The 26,445-nt window shown below is 38.1% G+C and overlaps 1 protein-coding gene across 4 annotated transcripts in view; it reads left to right on the top strand.

Moving 5' to 3' along the window:
* The window catches only part of gcgra (glucagon receptor a), a 36,700-nt gene that overhangs the window by 3,203 nt on the left and 7,052 nt on the right, over positions 1 to 26,445 (top strand). Inside the window, exons 1-10 of one of the 4 annotated variants that reach the window (XM_078950958.1) lie at positions 19,631 to 19,833; positions 21,004 to 21,151; positions 21,400 to 21,496; positions 23,271 to 23,378; positions 23,520 to 23,614; positions 23,728 to 23,822; positions 23,898 to 24,087; positions 24,679 to 24,838; positions 25,446 to 25,506; positions 25,821 to 25,890. In XM_078950958.1, coding sequence (XP_078807084.1) covers positions 21,098 to 21,151; positions 21,400 to 21,496; positions 23,271 to 23,378; positions 23,520 to 23,614; positions 23,728 to 23,822; positions 23,898 to 24,087; positions 24,679 to 24,838; positions 25,446 to 25,506; positions 25,821 to 25,890 — 930 coding nt within the window. In that variant the 5' untranslated portion in view covers positions 19,631 to 19,833; positions 21,004 to 21,097. Of the gene's footprint in view, positions 1 to 19,630; positions 19,834 to 21,003; positions 21,152 to 21,399; positions 21,497 to 23,270; positions 23,388 to 23,519; positions 23,615 to 23,727; positions 23,823 to 23,897; positions 24,088 to 24,678; positions 24,839 to 25,445; positions 25,507 to 25,820; positions 25,891 to 26,445 lie in introns of those variants that run through there. The other 3 variants (XM_023957503.2, XM_023957502.2, XM_023957504.2) reach the window with 3 other exon arrangements.

Raw genomic sequence — 26,445 nt, 5'->3', positions numbered from 1 at the left:
AGTGAGGCAGGCTTCCTCTTCATCAACAAAATAGATTAAAAGTGGATTGGACTTTAAAATACTCAACATTGTCACATAGAAAAACAGGAAAACAACTGTTCAGCTTAAAGTTGTACACTTCTTGAGTTATACACCTTTGACTTCAGTACCACAAACCCCTACATGTTCTAATTTATTGTTTGCACAATTCTAAAGGAGCATTTAGAAGCAATTTATTTCTGTCAGAAGCAGGAAACAGCCACTGCTTATCAATTATACATCGAATCCCACATTTCTTCAAGCCACAATGCTATTTAGCGCCATACCTTCAGTTAAATTGATGAGTTTATTATATGTATGAAAGCAAACTCGGGAGCCAACGGAAAAATGACAGAGCTTTCTTTCACTTAATCCTATTAATTTTTAGGCCTTATCTTGGGAACAAAGTGTAATCTGTTTTTGGAATTAAACAACATCCAGATAAGAGTTCAAATAGCAGAGAAACAAGTTGTTTTCTTGTAGACAGAGCTCTGTTCCTGTTTCTGTTCAGACCGGCTAACTTGGCTAGAAATCACTTCACTCTCTGCCCATTTTCTGCTGATGGATGTTTGGGTACTGTCTGCAGCTGTTTCCTCTGAATTCAATGTTCAGAACCAAAACCAGGATCAGATATTCAGAGCAGCACATTCCACCACTACTCTGAGCTGGGTGACTGCCAACGTTTTATCTTTCTGCTCTGGTGAACAAATCAAGACAGTTTTTTGATGAGAGAAAGAAGGAATAATCAATCTGTCAGGACACAGCCTCAGGCAGACACGCTCATATATATATTTTTGCATTGACATCCACACATGAGGAGGACTTCATTTGTTTCCAACACAAAAAAGTTAAACAGTAATTTTCCCTAATTTTTCCCAAATTTGGATGTTTTGCTCACTGGCTGTTGTCAGAATTGTAGTAGTCATGCGTTTTTCCGCGCTCACACACATTAGAACATAAGAAACCTATTAATGGCATTTACTTGCATCATTGGGTCTGTTGGGACTTGGCATTTCAGTTTCACTTCACAAAGATTCACCACATTCCTTTTGGATGTGATCCAGACCCTTAAACACGTAAATCATTCTGCATTCGCTCACTCAGCTCAGTTCCATAAGTGAACGGTGAGGGATTATGGTGTCTGCTGCTCACACTTCTGAGAGAGGTCAAGTGAAGAATCCTTTATTTATTTTCAATACTTTAATCACAAACTGAACCAAATTCCTTTTTGTACGGCTCTTAAAACATCTGTAGTTGTCACTTACTTTAGTGTTTAAAATGTGTTCTTCACATTTGACATATCTTTTGAATGAGGGGACTTAGGACATTCTGATTATTTACCCCTCTTCCACTCCAACCCTTGGTCCTGACTGATCAGCAGGAAAGCATTCTTCATGTCCCAACTGTGCAATCGATTCCACAATCTGTCAGACCCTGGACGGAAACTTTTGCAAAAAACATGGAAATGTTTCACATGTGAAAGTTATGCCTACAAGTTTTTAACAACTGGTTGCAAAAAGTTACAGGAAAAAACAAGAATAAAGGTATTTTTAAAGTTCCCCTCTGGTATCCTCATGATCTTTTGTAAAAGCGTTCCCATTGGTCTTTTAGTTTTGATTATGCAGTTTTTAAAAACTGATTACGGGGGAAAAAGTGGAAAAATAAAAAAACATTAAAAAATTTTGCCTTTGAGTTGTGGGTATTGTTGACACAGAGCAACCCCGCCCCCCATCCCCTCTATATTTCTGAGAGCCACTAGCGTACAGTGGAGCGGTGTGTTTGTGGCCCACCCAATATAATTTTTTTATGTGACAAATGAGCTATTTTTCAAATAACATTTTGAGGGTTATTTTCATTCCTGATTCCCAGCGATTTTAATAAATAAATACTCAAAAATGCAATTTTAAGCTTAATTTTCATTTTTTTTATGCCAGAAAAATACATGAACATGTTAAAAGCAAAAAATACACCATATTCACCAGAGTTTGTCTAAAAACCAGTAAGTACGAGTTAATTTACAAAAGCAAAGATTCTCTACAAATTTCTTCCCCCCTTTGTCGACATTTTAAAGACTCACATTTCCTGGCAGCTGTCAAATATTTATTTAAGATTTTACCTGAGAGTAGAAAAATTAATCTTTATGCCTGCATGAGTTCTCTGAGAAATGTTGAACAAGACATATTTTCAGTGCTTTTTGCCATCAGGGCTTTATCTCTTTGCAGCCTACAGGCTTCTTTAATTTGTTTTAAATGGTCCTTAAGATCAAACAAAGCGTTGACTTTAAAGTCAGGCTACATCTAAGACCTAAGTGAAAAATAATGTGCCGTCATTTTCTATGCGAGATTTCTCAAAGAGATCAATTTTATCCAAAAAAAGAAGTGTTTGGAAATTACATTCATCAAACTGTCAACAACCTTGATTATATAAGTAGGACGAGAGTGTATAGAGGTTTATCTAAGGGAGACGTCAACTGCCTTAGAGAGCATACCATTTCAGTTCTGTCTTACATATGTTATTACTTAAACTTCTTAGGGTCTCTGGGAAATACAATTCAGTGGAAAAGTAACATGCCCATTAAATTCAATAAGAGCTTATAGATGGACTGTGATGTCTGGCCTCATTGTATGGAGGCCATAACTGGAATATCTGAGGACTGGGTTAAGTCACTGGGCTGTGATGACTGAAACGCATCACGCATGCAGTTTGTTCTGGGATAAATCACAAAATCAGGCTCTTTGTGGTTTAAACGATTACCCACTAATGACCGGCCTACACGTTCCAGGGCTGATAGACCAGGGACCGTGTGCTAATGGCACCTCAGGGGTCACCATGATGGCCCTGTGGGGCAGACCTGTGAGGTTACAGTTTTGAGTTTTGGCTAGCAGGTTTTTTTGCAACACTTCTATTGCACACTAACACATTCACATGCAACTTGCAGTCTGGGACAAAAAACAGTTTTCCGTGAAGAAGACTCAATACTAAAAAAAGGCGGAGCAATAGATTTTTGAGAGGTCAAAGAAGACAAAAAGTCTTCAGTTTGCTTTGGCAACCTAGGAGGGGGAAGAACTATTAGGCCATTTTCTGTTTGCTTAGATCTTCATTGGTGAGGCTCTAAAAATACCCCCGTTTCTTTGCAATCTGAGTGGGTCTAAGGTCAAGTGTGGAGCCTTTATGCTCCCAAAAACAGCCTATTACCACAGGGCAGAGCACAAGCAACAATCACTTTATCTCTGTGGCTGCTCAGCTGGAAACTGTTGCAATCGCACTTTTGTCTTGGGCATGAGGTTGCATGCCTCCCACATGACAAACTGAGTGATTCTTTCCCTTCAGGCTGTTGACCGATGACAACTCTTGTACCTCCTAATGGCCATTGCACACGTTTTTAGACTTTTATTTTGGCTTTTTTTAGGAGTTATACACATTTTTAATCAAGTTCCACGACAGCAGCATTTGTGAAGAATGACATGAAGATAAAAATTTCACACTAAGATACATTGTATGTCTTTAAGATCTGATAATGTTCATTCTTTTTAATGTGCAAACATAGTATCTAAAATAGAATTAATTCAAAATAACGTAGACTATGTCCTAGTTTTTTTTAACTTGTGACAATATTGTCAAAACAATCATGACAGGTGGTGTTGGAAGAATCAAATGTAAGAGACCTGAAAGGAAAATGGAGGAAACTTAAATGATTTATGGAATAAGTTGAATTAAATAATAATAACTGAATTAACATTCAACATGAGTTGACCAGAAGAAACAAAATGTTTGGGGAAAATGTGATAAAAAAAATAACAAAAATTATGGACTTGAATACACAAAAGTTATCAACAAACTGCAATTAGTTTTGTTAACCACGTAATCTGGTGGGATCAGGATTTAAAGCAGACCTGGAATAAAAAAGTAAAAAAAAAACAAAAACTAAAAACAACCAAAAGACTAAAACCAAAAAACCTATTTTCAAGAATCTCTTGGGTTAGGTGAAAAATGAGAAACTGTGTATACAGTCAGAAAGTTTAAACTTTGCTGTTTAATGGGAGTTTAAACGTATTTTTTTTAAAAATATGTTCTTGTGAAGGTATGGGGTGGCTGCAATATGATGTGGGAATCCTTGCTGTGAAAAACACATTATTTAAAACACACAGCATAAAAAGGCGCAGGATGCAGAAATGGTGAAGCAACACTGAGACATAGAGCTGACAAGACACAAAACGCAGGAAAGAAATAAAGAAATCTACATCTGTGTACACCAGAAACTCTCTGCCCTCATGCTGCATGTTCTTTTACTATTAGCCTTTTTTGTAAAGCTTGGGTCTCAGAAATGGAGTGCAAATTGTTACAATTTAGAATAACAGTTGTTCTGCTCGAGCAAGATTTTGAAAATATTTGCAATAGTTTCAACAAAAAATTGTGACGATAGCCAATTAAAATCAAAGAACTCATTAGATCTTCAAGCATTTTCCTCATATAATCCCACAGTTAAGCAACAAATGTATTAACTCTTCTTCTTGCAGGTTTGTTTTGCTGGCCCAGCTCCTTTGCAGAAGCAGTCCATTCCAGAGCTGCAGTTCTTCTGCTTGTTTTGTCATTGTTGATCAGAACTTTATCTGAGACCGCATTGTTGAAGCTGTGAGCAGTATTGAAGCCAAATGTCTTCGATTGATTGACGCATTCACAACAGCTGCAGTGCTGATGTTTGTGTTGTTTTGAGTACATGGTTTGCAATGAAGACTGGCTGCAAAATAAGAAGCTTGAGTTGCAGATTCTATCTTCCAGGAGTTTGTTTTTTTCTCGTCTTCTGTGTGTGTGTGAGTGTGTGTCCATATTATCTTTACATGAATGAAGCCATTCTCTGGGGTTGCAGAAATTGTCAGCAGGAGCTGAAAAACAACATGCCCTCCTGCGTCAGAAGAGACTAGATGTCAATATGTTAGTGACCGAGGAGGTTGGACACAGGCCTCCACTCACTGTGTACACAGCAGAAGACATTGACCTCAGCTGAGGGTTTACCAAGAGCACAGGAAGTGTCCACAAATATTAATTTTAAGTTATATTTTTTTCATCTAGTGTATCTAAACAAAGTGTGTGCCACAAGCATAAAGCCTCGTGTCTTCTTATTTTCCTTTGAGAAACTTTTTCCTTCAAATTTTAATGATTATTTAGATAAATATACCATGTGGACATATCTGCTCTGGCTTAAAATGTAAAAATCGCTTAAGCTTTATATGTAGATTTCATGTATATATCAGTCTATGTAAAAGTACATGAAATGTACATCATCTAGTGTGCCTTCCTATTTATCAATTCATTTGAAAATGAACAAAAAAGCTTAAGAATGCAGGTGGACTCTGAAATAAATCTGCAGTGTTGCGTTTTACCAAACTGAAGAATTAGTAAGATTATATTATAACAAAATATAAACTGTCATGTTTTGATGACAAACAAGAAATCATAACCACTCAAATTGAAAGGAAAAGCAGGTATGAATATTGTGCTTTGGAACTACCCTCCAGGCTCGAAATGCACACTTTCTTGACCTTGTCATGCAAATGGTGTGTGATGCACAGCAGGATGATACATTACTGCATCAGAATTTTTTCCCTTTCAGCTATTGTTCTGGCCTGCTATCGAATAACAGTCTGTCCATTTTGTAAACAGCTATTTATGCATAAAATATGAGGGGAGATGCATAGATCTGTAAACATTTGAACATAAAACTGTTTTTTACTAAATCATAACCATTTTGTAAAGCTTCTCTCAGATCAGTAATATGATTATAAAAATAAAAGACAGGGCACATACTGCCAGCACACTAACGGTTTTCCTTTGTTTTAAGAACCCACTCAATGAAAATTGTGTTTTTGGTATTTTTAACATGTTTGTGGGGCATTTTTCTGATGATGGAGGTCATACACAAAGAAAATTAAGCTCGCATTTCTGAGATTTTTTTTATTCAAATCATTTGGATTATGTAGCAGATGAAAAAAGAGCTAATTTGTGACGTAGATACTACGCTGGATAGGCCACAAGCTCCCTGCTCCATTCTGATGCATCCACTAGCAGACAAATAGATCCATGTACGTCTTTGTTTTCCTCGTTTGAGCTGGCATCTGGCTCAGAACTGTACCGCTGGATAGCTCCAATAGTGCTCGCCAGTTTTTTTTGCACCGCTAATGTTAGGTTGGGGGTGTGAGAGGAGCTGTAAGTTATCAGAAAAGCCTGTAAACAAAGAGCTCTCAGCAACAGGGAAGGGAACTGGGACAGAGTTGCCTCTCGCCAAAAGTCCTGCACACAACTCAGTGGTGAATATCCGATGAACTCCTGCCAATCTGCAGAAACTATGTCCTAGAAAACAACACAGGTTCTTTGAATTTTGGCTAAAAAAAGAACACATTAATAATTAGATGACCACTGACCCTCTTTCTAAAATAGATCAAAAGATGATTGGAATGGGACCGTTAAATAGTATGTGATCATGACCAATAAAACTTATGAAAGAAAAACATGTTGACCGCATTCCAGCCCAAAATGGGATCCTTATCCTTATGTGCTACCTTCTGTTTTCGATTTAGCCCTGGAACGAAATAAATCTTTAGCTTCAGCTTACCTCTGATTCAGGGTTATAAAGTAGAAGGGGATAATAAGGAAGGAGGTAACACAAATGAGCCTTAAAGGAAAAAGTAAGAAATGAAGACAGATGACAACAATTTATTTCAGCAGCAAACTTTACAGAAAGGCTCTCAACTTTGGACCTCCATCTGTTATTCTTCTGGTGATAATTAGTTCAGTGAGCTGGAGAGTAACTTGGTATTTTTGGAAGGTGTATTTTGTCCTCTTTGGTGCTTTTTTATGATAATACAGATGAATGTTAGAACACCCAAAGATATGGAATGGACAAACCTGGCTGTCACTTGTTGGTTGGATTTAATAATTATTAAAATTACAGAACAGGTCAGGTCTTCGACGAAAAAGCAACTTTGCTTGTTTTTATAATTTGCTATAAGTTGGAAGCCATATTGGGAATTATTATGCATTTATTTTGGCAGATAAAGGGGGATTTATTGTGACATGCTTAATGTTTTCTGTTGTGTTTGCATGAGAGCAGGTTGCATATTTTTCCCTTAGGTATTTATATAATTCAACATAAAAAACAAACATTAGAAAAAAATATGATAAAAGAAGCTACAGTCCTAAAACTTTAGTTTTTTTCCGGCATTTGCTTTCTGCCACGAGTGCCGTCATTTGTGCCTCTCCAACTCCCCCCCCCCCCCCCCCCCCCCCCCCGTCACACGTCATCTTCTTTAAAGTATTGCCATTAATTTTGCTCACCTGTCTTCTCCGAGTCAAGTTGTGTTAGACTAAACACATCAAGTATTCATAACATGCTAACGTTCTGGCTTCACAGAGGACTGCTTATGCTCCCTGAAGGCTCGCGTACGAGTCGGGGCAGCAGCTCAGTGACACACACACTCATACACACACTTCCATCCATGCATTTATGTCCCCACACTATGAAAAGGTGGCTTTCTTTAAGTAAAACAAGATAGATAAATATTAGTTTTACATTTTTATGGGGTTTTGTCCAATTGTTGAATTAAGTCACATCTGTCTGAAATTTAGATTTTGATATATGTAAGAATAAGTTATTTTTGGCAGTGCTGACATTCTATAAGAGCCACATTTCATTTATTTTAAAGTGTGTGCAAAAACGCTTGTGCAGTCATGAGTATTTCAGGGGACGAGTACAGTTACAGTCTGCTGGTTGTTTTGAAAGCACACTTGCATAATGCATAATGTATGGCATAACAAAAAGAAGAAATACAAATAAAGGGTTGTAAAATTAATGGAAATAGCCGATATTTTAGGTTTGCAGTTCTGTCTGCTGTTGTTTTATAAAAATAACAATCTGTGTAAGTATTTTGAACATATTGCCTTAATTGAGTTAGTCATGAGTTGTGTTGTCCAGCTCTTGCAACATATTATAACAAGATTTTGTTCACGCATAACCAATAACAAAATCTTAAAAAAATAAAAGAAAATCATCAAATTGTTATACAACAAACTAATCACACATTTAGAAATACACATGTATATAAACAAAAAAACACCCCTCCCACCCTTCCGCGGGTAATTTCTCCTCCAAGCTCAGGTCCTCTTCCAGAGGCCTGGGAGTTTGAGGGTCCTGCGCAGTATCTTAGCTGTTCCTAGCACTGCGCTCCTCTGGACTGAGAGGTCTGAGGCATTTCCAGGTGAAGACCAAAACTGGTATGTAGCTCAGTTGGTAAGGCAGCAAACCACAGTTCGATTCCCAGTGGGGAAATGAACAATCATTGATAATGGGGCAATTACCATATCATTGGCAAGCAATTAACATAACCCAGTGAGGGCCCTGGGGCAAGGCCTTTAACGCGACTGCCTACCTCGTAACACACGAGAGACAATGAATTACAAGTCATGCCGACATACGTGCCAGGCCAGAAAGGTCTGTGTCAGGTGCTGGGGGAACAGAGAGCTACTGAAACAATCCTAACCATAGATATGTAGTTCACATTAATCTACATATATTTAGCAACTACAACCATGATTTCCTGATCTAAAGGTTCAAGAGAGCGAGAGATTGGGTGTTTTTTTAAACTCTTACATTTACATTGCCCTCGACAACGTGTGTTCAAGCGGAAATATTGGTTTAAAGCTTGCGCCTTCAAAACTCTCATATTCTCATGTAGCTATGCAAGTTTTTACGACTGTTTCTGGGCTCTACGTACCAAACATGTGGCCATTGAAAGCGCTTTGCCAGTCAAACCAGGTCGGGTTTGGTAGGGACATATGTCTTTGGTTTATCTGGTGAACCCAGACACGGTAACGAGCCTGACCCAGAGTCTGCGTTAGCTTTCTAGAAAATGATAAACTATGGTGACTCTCCTGACATGATGGTAATCCGTCATCGCAATGATGCTAACAATGAACTGAACTGTTTCTGTTTTTGCGCTCAAATTGTGAGATTTGCACTAAGTTCTGGGCGACATATGCCTGTAAACAGTAGAAAAAGAAGCCCCTCCCTGCGTTCAAGTGTGTGCGTTTAGCACGTCAAAGGCCCGGTGTGTACGTGGCTTAAGGTGACTGAAATGTGATGTTGTATTGTCTATTTGCAAATATTTTCATGAACTAATTATGCAGTTAAGCTTTGTGGATTTTTTAGGACGTTTTGAAAAATAAAGTAAAACAAATGTAACCTATACACAAACATCAATCTGCAGCTCTCAGGGTTAAGGAATGCAGCAGTGACATCGTCCAAACAGGTGAAACTCTGGCTTGTTTTGGAGTCATTGCAGCGTCTCATGGAATTCTAAGAGAAAGATAATATTAGTGGTCAGGTGGTTGTTTTTTGTTGCCGGGTAAAAACTGGTTCCCCGATGGGTCAGACCCACAGGTTCAGCTCTTGTGAGGAAAAACTCACACATTCTTGGAATGCAGCTCATTTTTAATGACAACCACAGTGAAATGTCATCTGGCCTGGAGGATGAAAATACACATCATGATAACTTGGAGGGGAAATTGACTGGATTTATTGTATTAGTAACACTTTTGACCCACATAACTGCAGCTGCTACCAAACTGCTTTCCTTTTGCTGCTTGATGGAGCATGATACTTTGCTATCTTCTTTACTTTGCATCTGTTTAGTAAGAAAAAGTAGTCTTGACCCTTTCCAAAAAATTAAAATACAATTGAAAAGTGTGTTAATTTCCATGATTAAAAAAATTAAACATTCACAGTCAGTTAATTTTGTTGTTTTTGTTATTGTTAAATCATTTCTATCTGCAAACTTTTATCATATTCATGATTGATGGGGAGGAGCAAGCTCACACCTCTTCATCAACACTCACTTATACTGAAAGTATCTCCGAAGCTAAAGCAAGAACACCAACATCTGCAACTTCAACACACACGGTGTCACACGTTTTGCACAGAAATGGAGGCAATTTTCTATTCTATTTAGTTTTTCACGAACAGAGACAGAGAGCAACAAATCAACAACTTGGCCAGACAGAAAATCCGAACTTCTCCAGGGAGATTCACAGAAGACCTGAAGCAAAAGCATATTTAAAGACTTGTTTTGGATCAAATGTAAGTGTATTTACGTGGGGCGGTGTCACATTTTACTGCGTGAGAGGTGAGAGATATGCAGAGCGTGATATGTGCATGCCTAACATGATGGAGCAGCGGATAAACTATTTCTCTTCTCCTGCCAACTGGCAGCGAAGAATTCTGTTGTGTTAGATTAAGGATGATATGGAGGCTAAAAGTGGGGAGATGACACAAATGAGTCATGAAGAACAGAATGAGCTGTGGGAGCAAAAAATTAGATAAATAACTTGAGCAAACCTCGTCTAGAAACCCTGCCTCATTGCTGTCGACGGTGGACCGCTTTTTTTATTTTTTAGATAATTAATAATTTAATGTCAAGAATCTCGCTCTGTGCTTTTGACAGTGACAGGGAATGTTTCCAAGCTTGCAATAATTTATTCCTTTTGCCATCAGGGATAAGGTTACTCTGAGGTCTATGGAAACACTGGAACGCCATGTTATATGAAAAAAAGAAGATCCAGCTGGAAAAATTCTGCTGAGTGAAAGAATAACTTGCAGTTGTTTCCTGGAAAAGAAAAGTGAAGAAAGACTGTTATTTTAAATTTTATTACCAGGCACAATGAAACTGTAATGAATAATAAGTTTCCCTTGCAACATTGTCCATTTAGTTCAGTACAAGCATTCCTGCAAGGTTTTTTTTTATGTGTAGATTTTTGCAGAGATCTGGCTGAACAATCTTCACACTGCAGCTCCAATTTTTTTCTAATCTGCTAAAATTTTTACAAGCTGTAACGCTACGTTCACACAGGCCATAGCGCAATCAAGCCACCACTTCCAATGAAAAGCCTATGGAAATGGGATGTATGTGCGTTTGGGGCTTCCCCTTTTAATAGTCTTTTAATAACTTTCAAATCCATCTTCAGGGTCTACGACGTACAAAAACACGTGGCCGTGTTAAAAGGTAAAGTTGAACTTTGACCAATCAGGGACTCGGATTTGGTAGTGACACATGGGTGGTGTCCTTTTTTATTTCACAGAATTACCAACCCCTTGAAAAGTGATCACGAAGGAGAAATCAATCAGTGCAGTTTGTGCCATTATATGACACCAAGTCTTTCAAATATTGCAATGGAGCAGTGAGAGAAAACGCTGAGATGTGTGAGGTTTCTCCGCTTAAACATTTCGCACCGAGCCTCTTTCAACTGTGAGTACAGACGCTAGTATTAGGTCCTGTGTGAACACCATTTGCTAAAACGTTTAGTGTGTTCTTGAATGTGCATCACATGCCCAGTGTGTACGCAGAATTAGAGTTAATTTTGGTAACAGAAAAAAATTAAAAGACTTGGAGGCTTAATCAAATCCAAAAACTAGATTTTATTAGGTCTGCATACAAGTAATATCCTGTGCTTTAAGATACTCCACAAACATTTTTACTGCAGATGTCTCCTTAAACAACTTTTGAACTACAAAGATGAGGACATCATTTAAGGTTTTTTGTCTCCCAAAACCCGGCCTAAAGCACTTTGTGTACAAACAGTTCTCGTTAGCTGGATAAATTCAATGCTGCTTCAGTGTCTGTGGGGCATTTGTAGCATAAACAATGCCAGTCTTATCCACGTTATCACTGTAGCCATTTAGTTAACATGGTTTGTAAAAGACTGTTCAAATATTCTGTGGGGAATTGGCAGAGTCCCTGAAGTGTAATTTCCATTTCTCCTGCTGCGCTGCAGGAGCTGTTTAGCATGTTTACAAAAGTAAAAACCACAACTAGATTGAGATAAAAAGGAAAGGTCACCAGAAACATATGAAGTCATTATCTGCAATGTCTGTTTTTTTGCTGCTTGCTTCATCCTGTTTTGTTTTTCTGTTTTCAATCTCCACTCGCTTCAATGCGACTCGTCACGTCCTCTAAAAAAAACCCTCTGCATCCCCTGTCCCGCAGCAGTCCTGCGTATTGTTTTCTCATTTGTTTTTTCTTAATGCGCCTTTTGAGCAAAAATGTCGGAATAAACTCAACGAAATGTGCACGGAAACCCGGTGAAAATGAATTTTGGGCATAGTGAACAAACACCCCCCAAAAAATGGGGACAGAAAATAAGGCTGAAACCGTTACGTAAAATGTAAAACATGAATGGCTGGCTTAAGCTGAACAAAACAATATAACATATATGAACACATAGTTAACAAAAGACCTCTGTTGCCAAGGAAATTATAAAGTTTACTTTTGTAGATACTTCTTAAAAAATTACTTCAACTTGTTTGTCGACCCCTGGCAACCGAAACATAAAATGTTTGAGTACTTATAGACACAATGACATTTATTGAATCATAAAATGGTTGTTAAGGAGATAAAGCCGTCAGACAAGCTGCCATACAGAAAAAAGTGTTTTTTCATGAATTTGTCATCTGATGATCAGTCTTGGGTGGCAGAGGAGAGGGGGAGAGAGAACGGCCTGAAGCATCTGGTCAGCCAGTGATCAGGTAGAAAGGGGGCATTGGTGGGGTGGCAAGGGCAAGAGTGTGGCCGGGTAGCGCCTGGAGGCCATACAATGCTGCTTGCGGCTTTAACCCACAAATGAATGTTCTATACCTTGTTTGAGCTGAATAGTCTGACTAAATGAGGCTAAAGTCATTTCCACACAAACTCCAGAATGCTTTGCTGTGCTGCCACCTTTACTGGCATAGCTGCTCTTGGCGAAGCGTGTGATGAAATCCAGACTGATGGTACGGAGCTGAAGCAGTGCTGCAGAACTGGGAGGATTACCAACCATAAACACTGCCTACCAGCATCCATACGAGATGAATGTAAAACAGAGCAGTGAGTGCACAGAGAAGAGGAGACAGGTCTTCAGCTTGATGCTTTCACAATTCATCAAGCCTGTTTGGAAGAACCTCATAAACATTAAGCAAAACACGATGAAAAGAAGACATGCAGCCATCACGATGACTTCAAGAGCACCTCAGAAGATTTTAGGAGAGAGGGATCCTTGTAGTGTGCTTGGAAAACTCCTCTTTCCTCCCATGTTTTATCCATTTTCGTAGTTTGTTTAGCTTCACAAATTCAAACCCTACTTTTTAGGCCCAACATGTTATGCAGGCTTGTTTCAAAAGACAGCATTCATTAAACAGCTTTCCCTAGAGTCTAACCCCCAAATGAAATTACTTACTGTACTGCTCCTCTAAGGCTAATAAAATAAGCCTTACAGCACTGGAACAAGACTTTAATACCTCTATTTATCTTCTAATTTCAACTAAAGTGGCATCAGCAAATTATCTAGACTCTATAAAAAAGTGTTAACTTTGCATAAAGAAAAGTTCTAGTCATGACAAAGATGATGCCTTTTGTTAAGAACCTTTTCCTTTCCAAAGTTGGACTTTTCCGACCAACTTTAAAGAAAATGCTGCTGTGCATTGCTGCTCTATGCTCACTTGTTTAAAAGAAAGGCTGAATTCCGATAGTGCAAATGCCATAGAGTGAGTTATTACAGTGGCAAGCCCCATTTACTCTCGGGAGACAACTCTGAAATGTGTTTGAAGGTTTGGAACGTGTAGTGAGGCACCATGCTGCAAGGTATAGTCTGCTGTGTCATTTTTCTTAGGGCTTTTTTTTGTTCTAGCAGTGTCTGTGTACTGTATTTTATGCCACTTTTTATTAATGCTCAAGGAAGGACAGCATAATAGATAGTAAGCCTGAAGAGATGCAAATGAGAAGTAGAGAGAGAAAAAACACTCAAACCCAATTATTTTTCTGTCAGCAGTTATATGGGAACCAAGACCACCCAACGTAGACATAAATAACTTTGATACACGAACACAGCAACCTAAATATTAGGATTACTGCACATTACAGTAAAGTATTTTATTAAAGAAGTGATTTAGTCTTTATTTTAAACATCTTTTTTAGCCTGTTGCCTTCACATTAACAACAATATTGAAGCAAATTTTGTCAGAAACCAGTGGTGTACGACCCTGGTGACCAGCTCTTACGACCTTTATTGTTTAATAACTAAACATAATCGTGAACAACGTGTGAAACAAAGGAGAAGTGAAAAAAGTGACGAAGCAGATGATCTGACCAGTTGATTGACAACTTGAACCTGAACAGAAAAAAAAACAGGAAAACACATCTGAAATCAAACAAAAAAAAAGTCACAATCCTTACAAGTTTTGACCCTGCCATTGTTTATTTAGCTAATTGAGACATTTAGAATATAATATATGCATCTTGAACAGTGGTTGATACTTTGTTACACTTTTTTTAGCAACTACAGCAATTTTTGATAAAATTTTTAGTATGTAAGCAAAACTTGAAAAAAGATTTGTATGAAATCAGCAATCAAATACAATTTTCCACAGAAATGCAGGTATGACAGGTTTATTTTGTCATTTTTAAATGAATGAATTAACAATATTTTAGTATCCTGCTTCCCATGTGCTGAAATGGCCTCCAGCCCCCGTGTGACCCTGTAGAAGATTAAGCTGGTGTGGAAAATGTGCGAACAACTGAAATTAATACAAATCGAGAGAAGAGACACTCTCATTTCAGGACTAGAAAATGAGCTTTTTCCGTCAATTGTCTTCTTAACAGTCAGCAGCAATTCTATTTAACACACATTTAAAGGCAGTCAACTCAATATTTTATATAAATACCAAAAAGACTTCATTTTTGTGCGCTACAGGAAATGCTTTTATCTTTCAGATACCTTTAAGAATTATTTCCAGATTCTGTTTGTCCTGATTAACATTGGATCAAACAATTAAAGCAGTTGTAGGAAATGGATCTTATCAAATCTTAAGAAATATTTTTTGACAAATTTTGATTCAGAACCAGTTGGTAACAACGAAAGTATGACAGAAACAACCCACATGGACATAAAAGGCTCAGCTCACAGTTGTTGTTGCCTTGCAGCAGCTGTAGTTTGTAGATCTTCTTCACTTGATGAAAGAGCTGTGTGAAGCAGCATCCAGCCAGCACCTAAACGCTTCCCACACATGCTCGTAGAGAACAGGGCAAAGGCTCATCCACACCGAACACTCACGCTCACAAAGCACAGGTAAATCTCAAAATGTTCCATCATTGTTTTTCATTGTTTCCTGCCCACAATCACCAGATGTGACCTCACGATAAAAAGCATTTGTTGGAATACGTTGTAAACTGGGACACAAAAGGGGCTCGCATCCTTATCTCAAACGTGAGTCACAGTCAGAACCTCTCTCCCACGCCAGACCAGGGTCAGCAACAAACACTTGACAAGCACATCCCATAGCTGCTAATGTCAGGACTGCTGTTTCTTTTTTTGTTTTGTTTTTAGTGCTCCTGGTTTCTTATAGTTATAGCAGGAAAATAATAATAGTTAATAGTTTTTTTTAATAGTTTTAGTGGGCACAGTAGGGATCAGTTAATCCCATTTAAATCCTGTTCTCCCTTCAGCAGCCTCTTTGATACAGTATATATAAGAAAATTCTCACAATTTTGTTTATCTCTTTGTGGTCTATTTGCATCCCAGGTTGGTAGATGAGTTCAAAAATGCTTCTCTTCTTGAACCTAAAATGCAAAATATTATTTTATTCTCCGTTTGATCAAGCACACCATTGCACTTGAGAGAAGATAGACGGCGATGGGCAGCAGCTGCACACTGTAGAGCCATTACAGTGTGACCTGTGGCTGCTGGTCCAATAAAGCTGATTCGTAATTGTAGCTGATTTCTGTCTCTGCAGTGCTGTTCATTGTTTCATCACTCTAATTGGTTGATAAAGTTGCTAGATCCTGCATTAGTGCTGTGCTGGAAACATCTCTATTGGAATAGATTAATTCCCTCATTTATAGATGTTGCAAAAGTTTCATTTGTCTTTAGTTCTCTTAGATTAAAGATTGATGGATTAGCATGCCAAAAAAAAAAAGTTCTAAACAAGACTTGAGTTACTGAAGCCGAGTGTAATATTATTCTTTCGCCATTGCTATTATCAAGTTGTAAATCATGCTGGATCAGAGAGCTGCTTATCGGATCTTTGAATCTGCATATCCGACATGCACTTGCATGCTTTGCCATGTCTAATTTAGTCGTAGCATGGGAAGCAAAGAGAATGTATGGTGTATATATATACACAGAGACCCGTCTGCCTCCTGTTTCAGCAGTCAGGTATAAGCCGATGCTCCCAGAGCCTGAGAGCTAAAAACATTTTCATTGTGATGCATGTAAAATTTTGATCCAGGACATTGCTCCTGAATAAGATAAAAACATAAACCAGATAACCACTTTGTGGATTTGTGTGGGAAATTACGTTCATGAATAAACCAATAAAAACAAAGGAGATTTCTTGTTTTGAGGAGATAAGAAGAACACATTTCTATTTTTAGAGAGGAGCTTAACATTGAGGAGGCTTTCAAAATACCTTTATGTTTACCTGGGGAACAAACTGAGCTTATGCTCTGCTTTGGGATCAATTATATGTCCTTATATAGCTTCAGAGCTCAAGGAACTCAAACAAACTAATGAAGAAAACTGGCTTTTAGTAAAGATGGTCTTTCCACCCCAATGTTTTTTGATGTAATTTAGTGTTTTAGTTGCTTTTTGTGATCAATATAAAATGGAGCAATTTAATTTTGCTTCTGGGATTCAAAAGCAATATCTAATTTTTTTGAGTGCACAGTCATGCCATCCTTTTGATCGCTCTGCCTCCATTTTTTTCCCTTTTTTTTTTGAGCGGCAATTTTTTAACATCTTTTGGTAAAATGCTTTTACCTAAAATAAAGGTAAATTACAATCTTGTGATCTAAAGGACAGGAAATATGTCATGTTGCAGGTTGTGCCTCGCTTTCAGAAAGTTGATAGATTGCTGCTCCTGCGCAGACTTTTCCGGAGCTGCTATTGTTTTTGTCAGTGGGTTTTGTTTGTTGTTTTTGTCCTTCCTCTCTGTCCGCATTCATCCATGCACATAACGCTTCTGTAATTTTATTTCCTGTACAGCCTAATAAAAGGAAACATAAGTACTCTTCAACAAACAACAGTAATTCCTAGTGGCCATTGTACTGAGCCATCCTGCATGCACTTGAGCATGAGCAGTTTTTTGTGTTGTTTTGGACATTTGCGTCAGTCTCTTCTGTTCTAACTTTTATTTCTAACACAAATGCTAAAAAATGAGCATCCTTTAAACGTAAAATAAAATATCTTTTAATCTGAACTGAGCAAAGCAGGAATGAAAGATTTGGTGAATCTATTTTAGGAAGCCGTATCCCTAGGTAAAAAATAAAGACAGGAACAAACCAAGAGGTCAGCCTTGGCTCTGCCTGTGCGACTCTCAGCTGTCGCTACACCTAAAGTCAGATGTGCAACAGTAGCAGTACAAGATATTTCCTGCAAGAAAGGCTCAGTTAGGCAATACAACACTTGCATCAACAGGCCTCAAATAATCTGAAGCATCATTAAGCCAAACGAATGGGAGTGGACCCCCATTAGTATATATTTTTAAAAATCATAACATACCCATAACTCACAACACCTAATAAATGACCTGCAGAGCAGACATGCTTTAAGAAAAATAAACATGAATAAATGCTTGTTTTAAAGAAAAACCTATCATATGCTTTAATGCAAAAGAAGATTTTCTGATCTTTGATCTATGATTAATGCAGAAAAAACTATGAATATGATGTAGAAAATGTAAATCTGCAAACTTTCCTCAACTTTCCATACTGAAATAATTTGTGCTGGAGTTTTTATTTACAGGATTTTATCATTTATCTCAAATATTATAATGCCAATAGGGCTGTTTTAAGGCATATCGTTTTTCAGCATGAAAGGTTCCTAGTTTGATAGCGGAATCTTGCCCAGTTTCATCCCAAAGTCCAAAAAGACGTTTTATGTGTTAATTGTTTACAAGGTTCACAAGTGTTTGTGTGTCTGTTCCAGTGTGAGACCCTGTACTGGAATGGTTACCTGCTGGGGTCTACCCTACCTTTGCTATAATAACATACCAATAAAATGAAATTAATAGGTATTTTTTTTGAGCATTTGTGTGTGTATCTGTGGACCGGCCCAGCCATTTTGGTAAACATTAATAAGTGAAAGTTAAAGTAATAAACCTTGAGAATTTTAGTGTATATAATCTACTCCATGCCTATGTTTACTTTAGTTTTTGGCTTTTTTTTAAAGATTTTTTTTGTTTTTATTTAGTCAAAGTCACTGTTCGTGTCCCAGCTGAATCAAGTTATAGAAACTGAAGTTAAATGAGAAGGTCCATATTCTGTAAATTGTCCATGGTTGCTCCAAGGTTGGTATTTTTTCTTCCATAATTTTTTCTCCCATTTTTTCTTCATCTCTTTGGTTTTAACAGATTTTTTTGAGGTTCTCTGTGCTGTAATATTTGCAGACAATGTTTATCGCGGTCCTTGTCTTTTTGCGAGCTGTTATTGCTGTAGCTGTATAAGTTGAGCTCAAGTTGTTTTCCAGAACTCTGTTAAAAATCAGGGTCACTACCGACTTTAGTGCAGAATTCCAGGCACCATGGATTTCTTGAAATTTTAGTTTACTCCTCTATTTATTGCTGTATTTGTTTTGCTCAGACGTCCATTATCAAACACTTCTTAAAGTTTCACGAGATTTGCACCACTTCAACATTTCTCACCAAGCCTCCTGTTGGTGTGATGCGCTAGTATCTGTGGTAACTGTGGTGGTGACAGTCCAGTGTGAACATTGTATGCCTAAAGCAAGTTAAAAAAAAACCAAGTTTTTTATTGTATGTATGTAGCATCACAGTAACATTTGCGCAACTTGTAGGAGCCACTCAGCTCTTTTCTGTCTCAACTGCCGGTCTGAACAAAAAAAAAGACATTTCTATACAAACATTGAAGATGTTTGTTTTGATATTTTAATTTTTGCCTTTTTCAGTTGTGACCTGATATGTAAAATGATTTATAGAGGCTAGAACATAGCATTTCTTGGAAATATAGTTTTCCCATTTTTTTTGCTCAATCTCTGAAATTTTGAGATTTAATCATCAATTCTTTAATCAAAACTGACAGACATCTTACATTTTTCCAGATTGCAAAGTAGCAGCGGCTGCTTTTGTTGCTGATATTATTTCAATAAACATTTGTGCGCTCCACAACAGCGTTTTGCTTGAAATTCGGATGATTAGAGATTAGCCAAATAGGTCTGCTGCATGATTCTTATCAAAACAGAATGGAAATTAGGTACAGCTTCTATTATTCTGGCTGATCTTTTCCTTAAACAAATACAGTCTAGTCTAATGTCTAAAATGTCACGTGTCGTCTCTTATTTTACATCCTGATACGCAGTTTGTATTTGCCCTGATTCGTTCAGTCCGAACTGCAGCATGTCAGTTTCTGTTGTAAGCAAAAGTTGTTTGTTTTTGAATTATTGGTACATGAAAAATCAGGTCAGAAGACTTGTCAGGAAAGTTTATTTTTTCTTTCTGCTTAGCTCCCACACTTTTGTAAACCCTATCTGTGCTCCCCCCCTCATGTAAGCCCACCTGCTGGGATAAGTTCGGTTAATCATTGTTTCTCCTCAGTGCTTCGTTGCAAAATGAGGTGCATGGCGCGCTGGCGTTTGAGGAATAGTCCTTAAAGGTTAAAAAGTGAGAAAGGGACACCTTCGAAAAACTGTCACATATGGAGTGACAGCTGTAGAAAAGATGGAAATGTCAGTGCTTCTTTGGTGAAAAAATGTTCGCTCAACAGTGATGCCTCACTCTTCTCTGTGGTAAGAACTAACGGGGGACTTTTCCACTGCAGATGTTTGTTCCAGCTGTGCTTTCATGTCCCTCCTGTGGCTGATACTGACAGGTTTTGTTGGGTCTCAGGGGCCTGCACACTGATTTCTAATGACCTTGAAAAGGGTTTCTGCACAAAAACCTCAACTTCTTTCACGGTGCTGTGAAAATCTGCAACTTGTCTGACTGCGTGTGCAACACTTAGAGCTGTTATCTCGGTTTAACCGGTTTTAACCCTGTGGCGTTCCAGAGAAAAGCAGCACTGACCCTTCAGGCACCCACTGTAATGAGTCAGTCTTTGCTGCTGATAATGCTAATTCCATCCAGTGGTTATTACTGTGGTGATTTAGGAAGCAGGGTTCTTTAGTTTAGATATAATCAAATGTGACTTCCAGGAGAGCCTTGTAATCAATTGGGCGAGTATTTCAATTGAGACTTCTGCTGTGTTTTTTCAAACTCTGGTTCTCATCGACACATTTAGTTCACAAAACGTTTTGGACGGACCTTTTAAAAAAAAACACAAACCACACACTGTCCATCTGCTATGACACTTTAATGTCTTATCCTTTGGGTAAATGTCCACCCCCTGAGTAACCAAAACACATCAACATGACCCCGTCCTCTTAACTGCCGCCAGACTTTGAACAGAATGGAATTTGAAACGTTTCAGCCAAAAATGTTTCCATTGTCAAGGTGTTTTTTGCAGAAACGTTTCAGATTTCGTTTGGTTCTCCGGCTTCAAACAAATCTGTTAGGAATGTGCGGCAATCAGTGCACAGGTGAGTGACCTCTGGCACACTCTGACACAAACACGGGTTAATTCTAACATGAAAGTGCAGCAGGCTGTGAGTCACTGAGTGAGCATGGGTCCTCTGAGTTGCAGCTGTCTATCTGATGGAAGAAACAGTCTTTCCCGGAGGCTTTTGACCTTTTACTTGATTATTCTAACAGCCTTCATCTGGATAGTTTTGTATTCAAACTGCTTAAAATTTTCATTTTTCAAAGTAGTAGATACAATATGAAATTAGTTTGAATGTATATTCACTCCAATGGAGATGTGACCACACTTCTCCTCATGTGGTCATATCATTTTGAATGGTTGAGCTTAACTGAGTTAATGTGTTTGCCGTTGACGGGTTTTGTGTCTCTGTGTCATCCAGGCGGTGTGGCGAGTGTAGATAAGACCCCTAATGAGGTGAAAACTCCTCCCCAACCTGCAGTGTTCCTTTCCAGCACCAAAAGCAGGAACAAGGGATGTCCGAGCCGTTACTCTTCTTGAAAGTGCTCATAGTGTCCTGCAGCATCCAGGTAGGTCATGCACCTTAATGCAAGAAATATCCTTTGTTTTTGTTGTTTTGTAGCTGAAGTACACACGTAAAGTAGTATCTGAAGCCTTTAGAAGCAACGGTTATTTCTTTAGCTGCAAAAATATACATAACTTCCAATGAATAGGAATAGGATTTCAGATATTTTATGCTTCTGTTTTACTGTAAATAAACCTGGATTAGCATGTCTTCTTAATCAGGCGTTTGATTGAACTGTCACCACCTCTTTAGATGTCTTCTGCTGCTACCATGGATAAGCTTAAGGAAAGCTGGAGGCTCTATATGGAAGAGTGCAAACGGAACAACAGTCAAGATCCACCCAGCACTGGTGATTAAATCTGGATCTCTTTATACATTTCAAATGATTTTCAATACAATGGGTTAATTTCTGACCTTGGTAGTGCAGAGAGTAACTTTAAATTCCTGTTCTGATCATATTTTGGGCTATTTTCTAACCGTTATCAGGGGTCTTTTAATTATGACTACTTTTATTTTAGTATGCCATTTTTTAGCCAATATCTGAATCCTTGTGTCATTTTCTAGGACATAATTCCTGGAGAGCATAAGTAGTTCATTGGAAATTCATATCTGAGTTTTGGGTTGAGCCTGCCCCATTTCCCATCATCCATCTATTCTCACAATCTCCTACTAGTTTACAGCCTCTCACATCCCCAATCTAACATTACTGGTGTAACAAAAATGGCGAGCAAAAATGGAACTAATCAGCAGCACAGTTTTGATTTAGATGCCAGCTCGGATGAGGAAAACAAAGACGTACATGGATCTATTTTTTTGCAATTGGATGACTCAGAATGGAGCGCAGCCGGGAGCTTGTGGCCCACCAATTGTAGCTTCTACATCACAAGATTTTTCCAACGGCATTCCTTTGTCTGCTCCTGATTCACAAAGACTTGATTAAAAAATACTCAGAATTGCCATTTTGAGCTTAATATTTTTAAAGTATGTCCTCCATCAACAGAAAAATTCCATAAGAACATGTTCAAAACACAATTTCATCTGAGTCGGTCTTCAAACAGATAACTTTTCTGTTATTATTCTTTGTAGCTGTCATGTTGTTTAGTTTTGTTGAGCTTATCAAAAAAGGAAAAAAAAATCCAACTTGAGATGGTTTGCTATGATTGTGCAAACTCTCTGACCTTTTCATGGATTTACCACGATATCCCGGGGCGGGAGCCATCACCCGTGTATCCAAGACAATGAAAGAGGAGTTCATCACTCTCTGCAGTGGAGACACATCACTTCACCACATTATGTGTCTCTACCTGGCAATGTGGTGTGACGGCTACTAAAGGGCTGGGACACAAAACATTTGGTGGGAGATTTCTTTATTCCCATCTTTAGGACCAACTGCTGTCAGGTGTAAACAGTGAGGCACCTGTAAAAAAGAAAATATATTTAAGAAAATAAAATGTTTTTTATTTAAATACCTTAAAAAAAGGATTGACCGCACTTATAAGGTATATTTTTTACATTTTATTTTTATCTAATGAGAAAAAAACTAATGAAAGTAAAAGATAAGATTCCTGGACCATATCAGATAACATTTTAAACTGCATTTTTTGTAAGTATAACTCTCATTAGCATTTGTAGGATGACTTTTATTTACTACGATCTTGTGCAGAAACCGTCTTCTGGCTTAAACTTTCCCACATACACTTCACATGCAGCCGTAGCTTGCAGTTTAGTTGCTGTGCAACAGTGAGTTTCTGTTTATGCATTAAGTGGAAAGCAGCTCCTGTTTGCTCTATCAGCAAAGTGTTTGACTCCATGGTTTTTCTCTGCTCTTCAGAGACATTACAGTTATTTTCACGGTTTCACGGACAGGAGCGGTATCAGTCTGACTTCCAAAAAGTCATTTCTCACACTATGGATAAAATTGCACTTCTGCAGCCCTGCAGTGCTCGCATGTTGGTCTGTCAGAGTGGGGGCAGTCTGGAAAAGATGGAGGTTATGGTTGACATCACTTAATACACCTGAGCGCTGTCTCAATCTGTGCTGAACTTTACATAGATAAATATTTTTTAGACATCGTATTACTATTTATGTTTGCCCTTTTTTTTTTTTTTTTTTTTTAACTTCAGAGCTCGTGTGCAATAGAATGTTCGACAAATACGTCTGTTGGCCTGATGGACTCCCCAACACTACTGTCAGCGTGCCATGCCCGTGGTATTTGCCGTGGTACCATAAAGGTAATAGAAGTGAGTTTAAAAACACATTTCATGGTGTCACAGTGGAGAAGTGTAACCAGCACCATGTGGTTTACCACAGGGATCCATGTTGGCCGCACTTTCTATTAAAATATACATGTATGCATGTGTGTGTGTGTGCAGTTCAGCATGGCATGGTGTATCAGGAATGTGATGCCAATGGTAAGTGGGTAACCATGGAGAACACCAGCGAGTGCGACCCACTTGATTCAACCCCGGTGAGAACTAAAAGTTGATTCTGTCATATAAAAAAAGACATTATACAAGTATTAAATGCAGAAGTTAAGATCTCAAAATGTATTATATTTACATTTTTTATTTGGATTTGCAGCTGTACTATGGCCACATTCGGATCATGTACACTGTAGGCTATTCCTTATCCCTGGTGGCTTTAGTGTTGGCTCTTGGTATTCTCATATTTTTCAGGTAAAATTGTTTTTTTAAAGTATTTTCTCTAATTTAGAATGAGTTTTTAGATAATTTATTTTTTTTTTTTTTTAGGAAACTGCACTGCATGAGGAATAACATCCATATGAACCTTTTTGCCTCCTTCATCCTCCGAGCCCTGTCCATACTCATAAAAGACGCCCTGTTGGAGGCCAACCACACAGCGCAGGACCTCAGCAGAGACCAGGACCAGGGCTTTCCCAGTGCCTCTATGCCTCCCATGGAGCTGCTGGTCAGCAATATGGTCAGTACCGATCTGCAGTCAACTTTATGCTAGAATAACCATCACAGAACCATTCAAACTTATAACAAAGAAAAAAATGCCATGAACTCCAAGTTGTTAAAACGTATGAATTTTAATCCTTTTTTTTAATGTTTTTATATAATGTATTCATTTACAGAAGCAAATTGGCAGCTTGTGCTCAATTACATAGCTAGGTATCATGTTTTTTTGAAGCGAATTTATGTAAAACCTCGCAGTCTGGGCTATAACAGCTGCTCTTTTGATCTGAAATGACATAAGGTTCACAGAAAATCTGTGTGATGTTCAGTGAAGCACAAAACGGTCTATCTTCAGCATGTCTGCAAGGCCTATGTGGACATGTGGAACCTATATGTGATACAAAAAAAAATACAGAAAAGTGCCTCCATTCATCTTCCATCCATGGCTAATCCCTTGGAGCCTATCCTTGCTTCTCTTTGGCAAAGCCACAAATAAGTTGATGTTGTAGCTAATATTACAAAAAGTATGACTGACAGCATAAAAAAAAGAAAATAAAAATGAACATTGCTGCTTGTGGGATTTATAGAAAACGAGTCTCTGGTCCTTTTACAGACATCTGTCAGCTGTCGAATCGCCGTGGTGATGATGCAGTACAGCATTATGGCCAACAGCTACTGGCTGCTGGTGGAAGGCATCTATCTTCACAACCTTCTGGTCATCACTGTGTTTACAGAGAGAAACTACTTTAAAATCTACCTTTGCATCGGCTGGGGTGAGCTGGTTCGCTTCGTCTGTGAATGTTGTAAAAAACCTTTTATTATATTAAAGTCCCACTCCGAATGTTTGATCTATTGTAAAAGTGTTCCCAGTGGTCTTTTTAGTATGATTATGCAGTTTTTAGCCTAAATCAAAACACCTGTGTTGTTTTCTAGGACATAGTTTCTGCAGAGCGGAGCTGTAGTTTCTTAGATTTTGCCTCAGACTTGTGGAGTGGACATTTGGCACGGAGCAACACCGCCCCCCTTTCCCTCACCCTGTTGCTGAGAGTTCGAAGCAGGAAGCTCTTTTCCAAATTACATTCTTTCATCTGCTCCTGATTCGCAACAATTTGAATAAAGAAATACTCAGAAATACAATTTTAAGCTTAATTTTCTCAAATATGTCCTCCCATTATCATAAAAATGCCACTAGAACATGTCAAAAACACGATTTTTATAAGAGTTGGCTTTTATAGAGCTTGACAGATGCAACTATTTAAAGTGACTTAGCAGTGAAAAATATGACTAAAGAAAATGCAGCTGAGATTTTGATTTAGATAAACAAAAGAAACAATCTCAACGGTGTGATCATAATTACATGTACTTTTTTCCTTTTCACAGGGACACCATTAATTTTCCTGGTTCCATGGGTGATCTTGAAATATTTAAATGAAAATCAAGAGTAAGTAAATAAACTGACACTAAGGTCATTTTTTTCAAATCATAGAGTAAAAGTATATTTAAAAAAAGACATGAACTTCAACTCAGTTAAAGTCACACTTTACTACTGCTGGGATGTTATGTTCTTAAATCTTAAGGAGCCTTTCAGGGCTGCTTGGCCAAGATGAGGAAATCCTTTTATTTCAGCACAGGTTACAAAACAGTGTAAATTGTGTCCAAATGCATGGGAGGAGTTTTTTTGTGTGTGTAAAGTACAGGAAATGGTTCTGCTGTTCCCTTGTGGATATTTCCTTGAATGCTTTTTTTTCTCTTTAGGTGCTGGGAACAAAACATAAGTATGAATTACTGGTGGATCATTCGAGCCCCGATACTTCTTGCAGTTGTGGTAATTTGTTTTCCATGTTCGAATTTCCTTTTTTTTAATAATTCAACACTAAAAATATATTTTATTTAGAAATTTCACATAAGCAAGTTGCAACCTGTGCTCAAAGACAGGATACTTTCTGCCAGTTATACTCTATAATATTCAACATGACTCATTTATTCATGAAGCGTAAAGCGCTGAAGCTGCTTCAGATTCAATGTTTGGGAAGTGTATTTTTCTCTGGAGGTTTTTCGAGTTAAATAAATATGATTACCGTGCATTTTGATTACAACATACTGTTCATGTCTGCAAAAGGTCATTTTAGAATATTTATATAACTCCGATTTGTCACCGCCCCTACGTAAAGCCAGACTTCCTGGCGTTTTTCCATGCATTAATCGTCCTGCTAAGTGGCATGTATCCCGCAGGAATTCCTGTGTTTAAGTTGTTTGCAAAACTTGAGGCCTGGTTCTTATTCTAATGTTGCCTCCCTTATCTGGATCCCACCATGCACAGGGCTGCACAGAATCTCACAAAACTGTGATGTAAATGCAAAAAATTCAGCAACAAAATGGC

This window comes from Oryzias latipes, chromosome 8, assembly GCF_053564925.1.
Source record: "Oryzias latipes strain Hd-rR chromosome 8, Olatipes_Hd-rR_3.1".
Taxonomy (NCBI): Eukaryota; Metazoa; Chordata; class Actinopteri; order Beloniformes; family Adrianichthyidae; genus Oryzias; species Oryzias latipes.
Note: the sequence above shows the minus strand (reverse complement) of the source record. Positions and strands in the feature narration are given on the sequence as shown.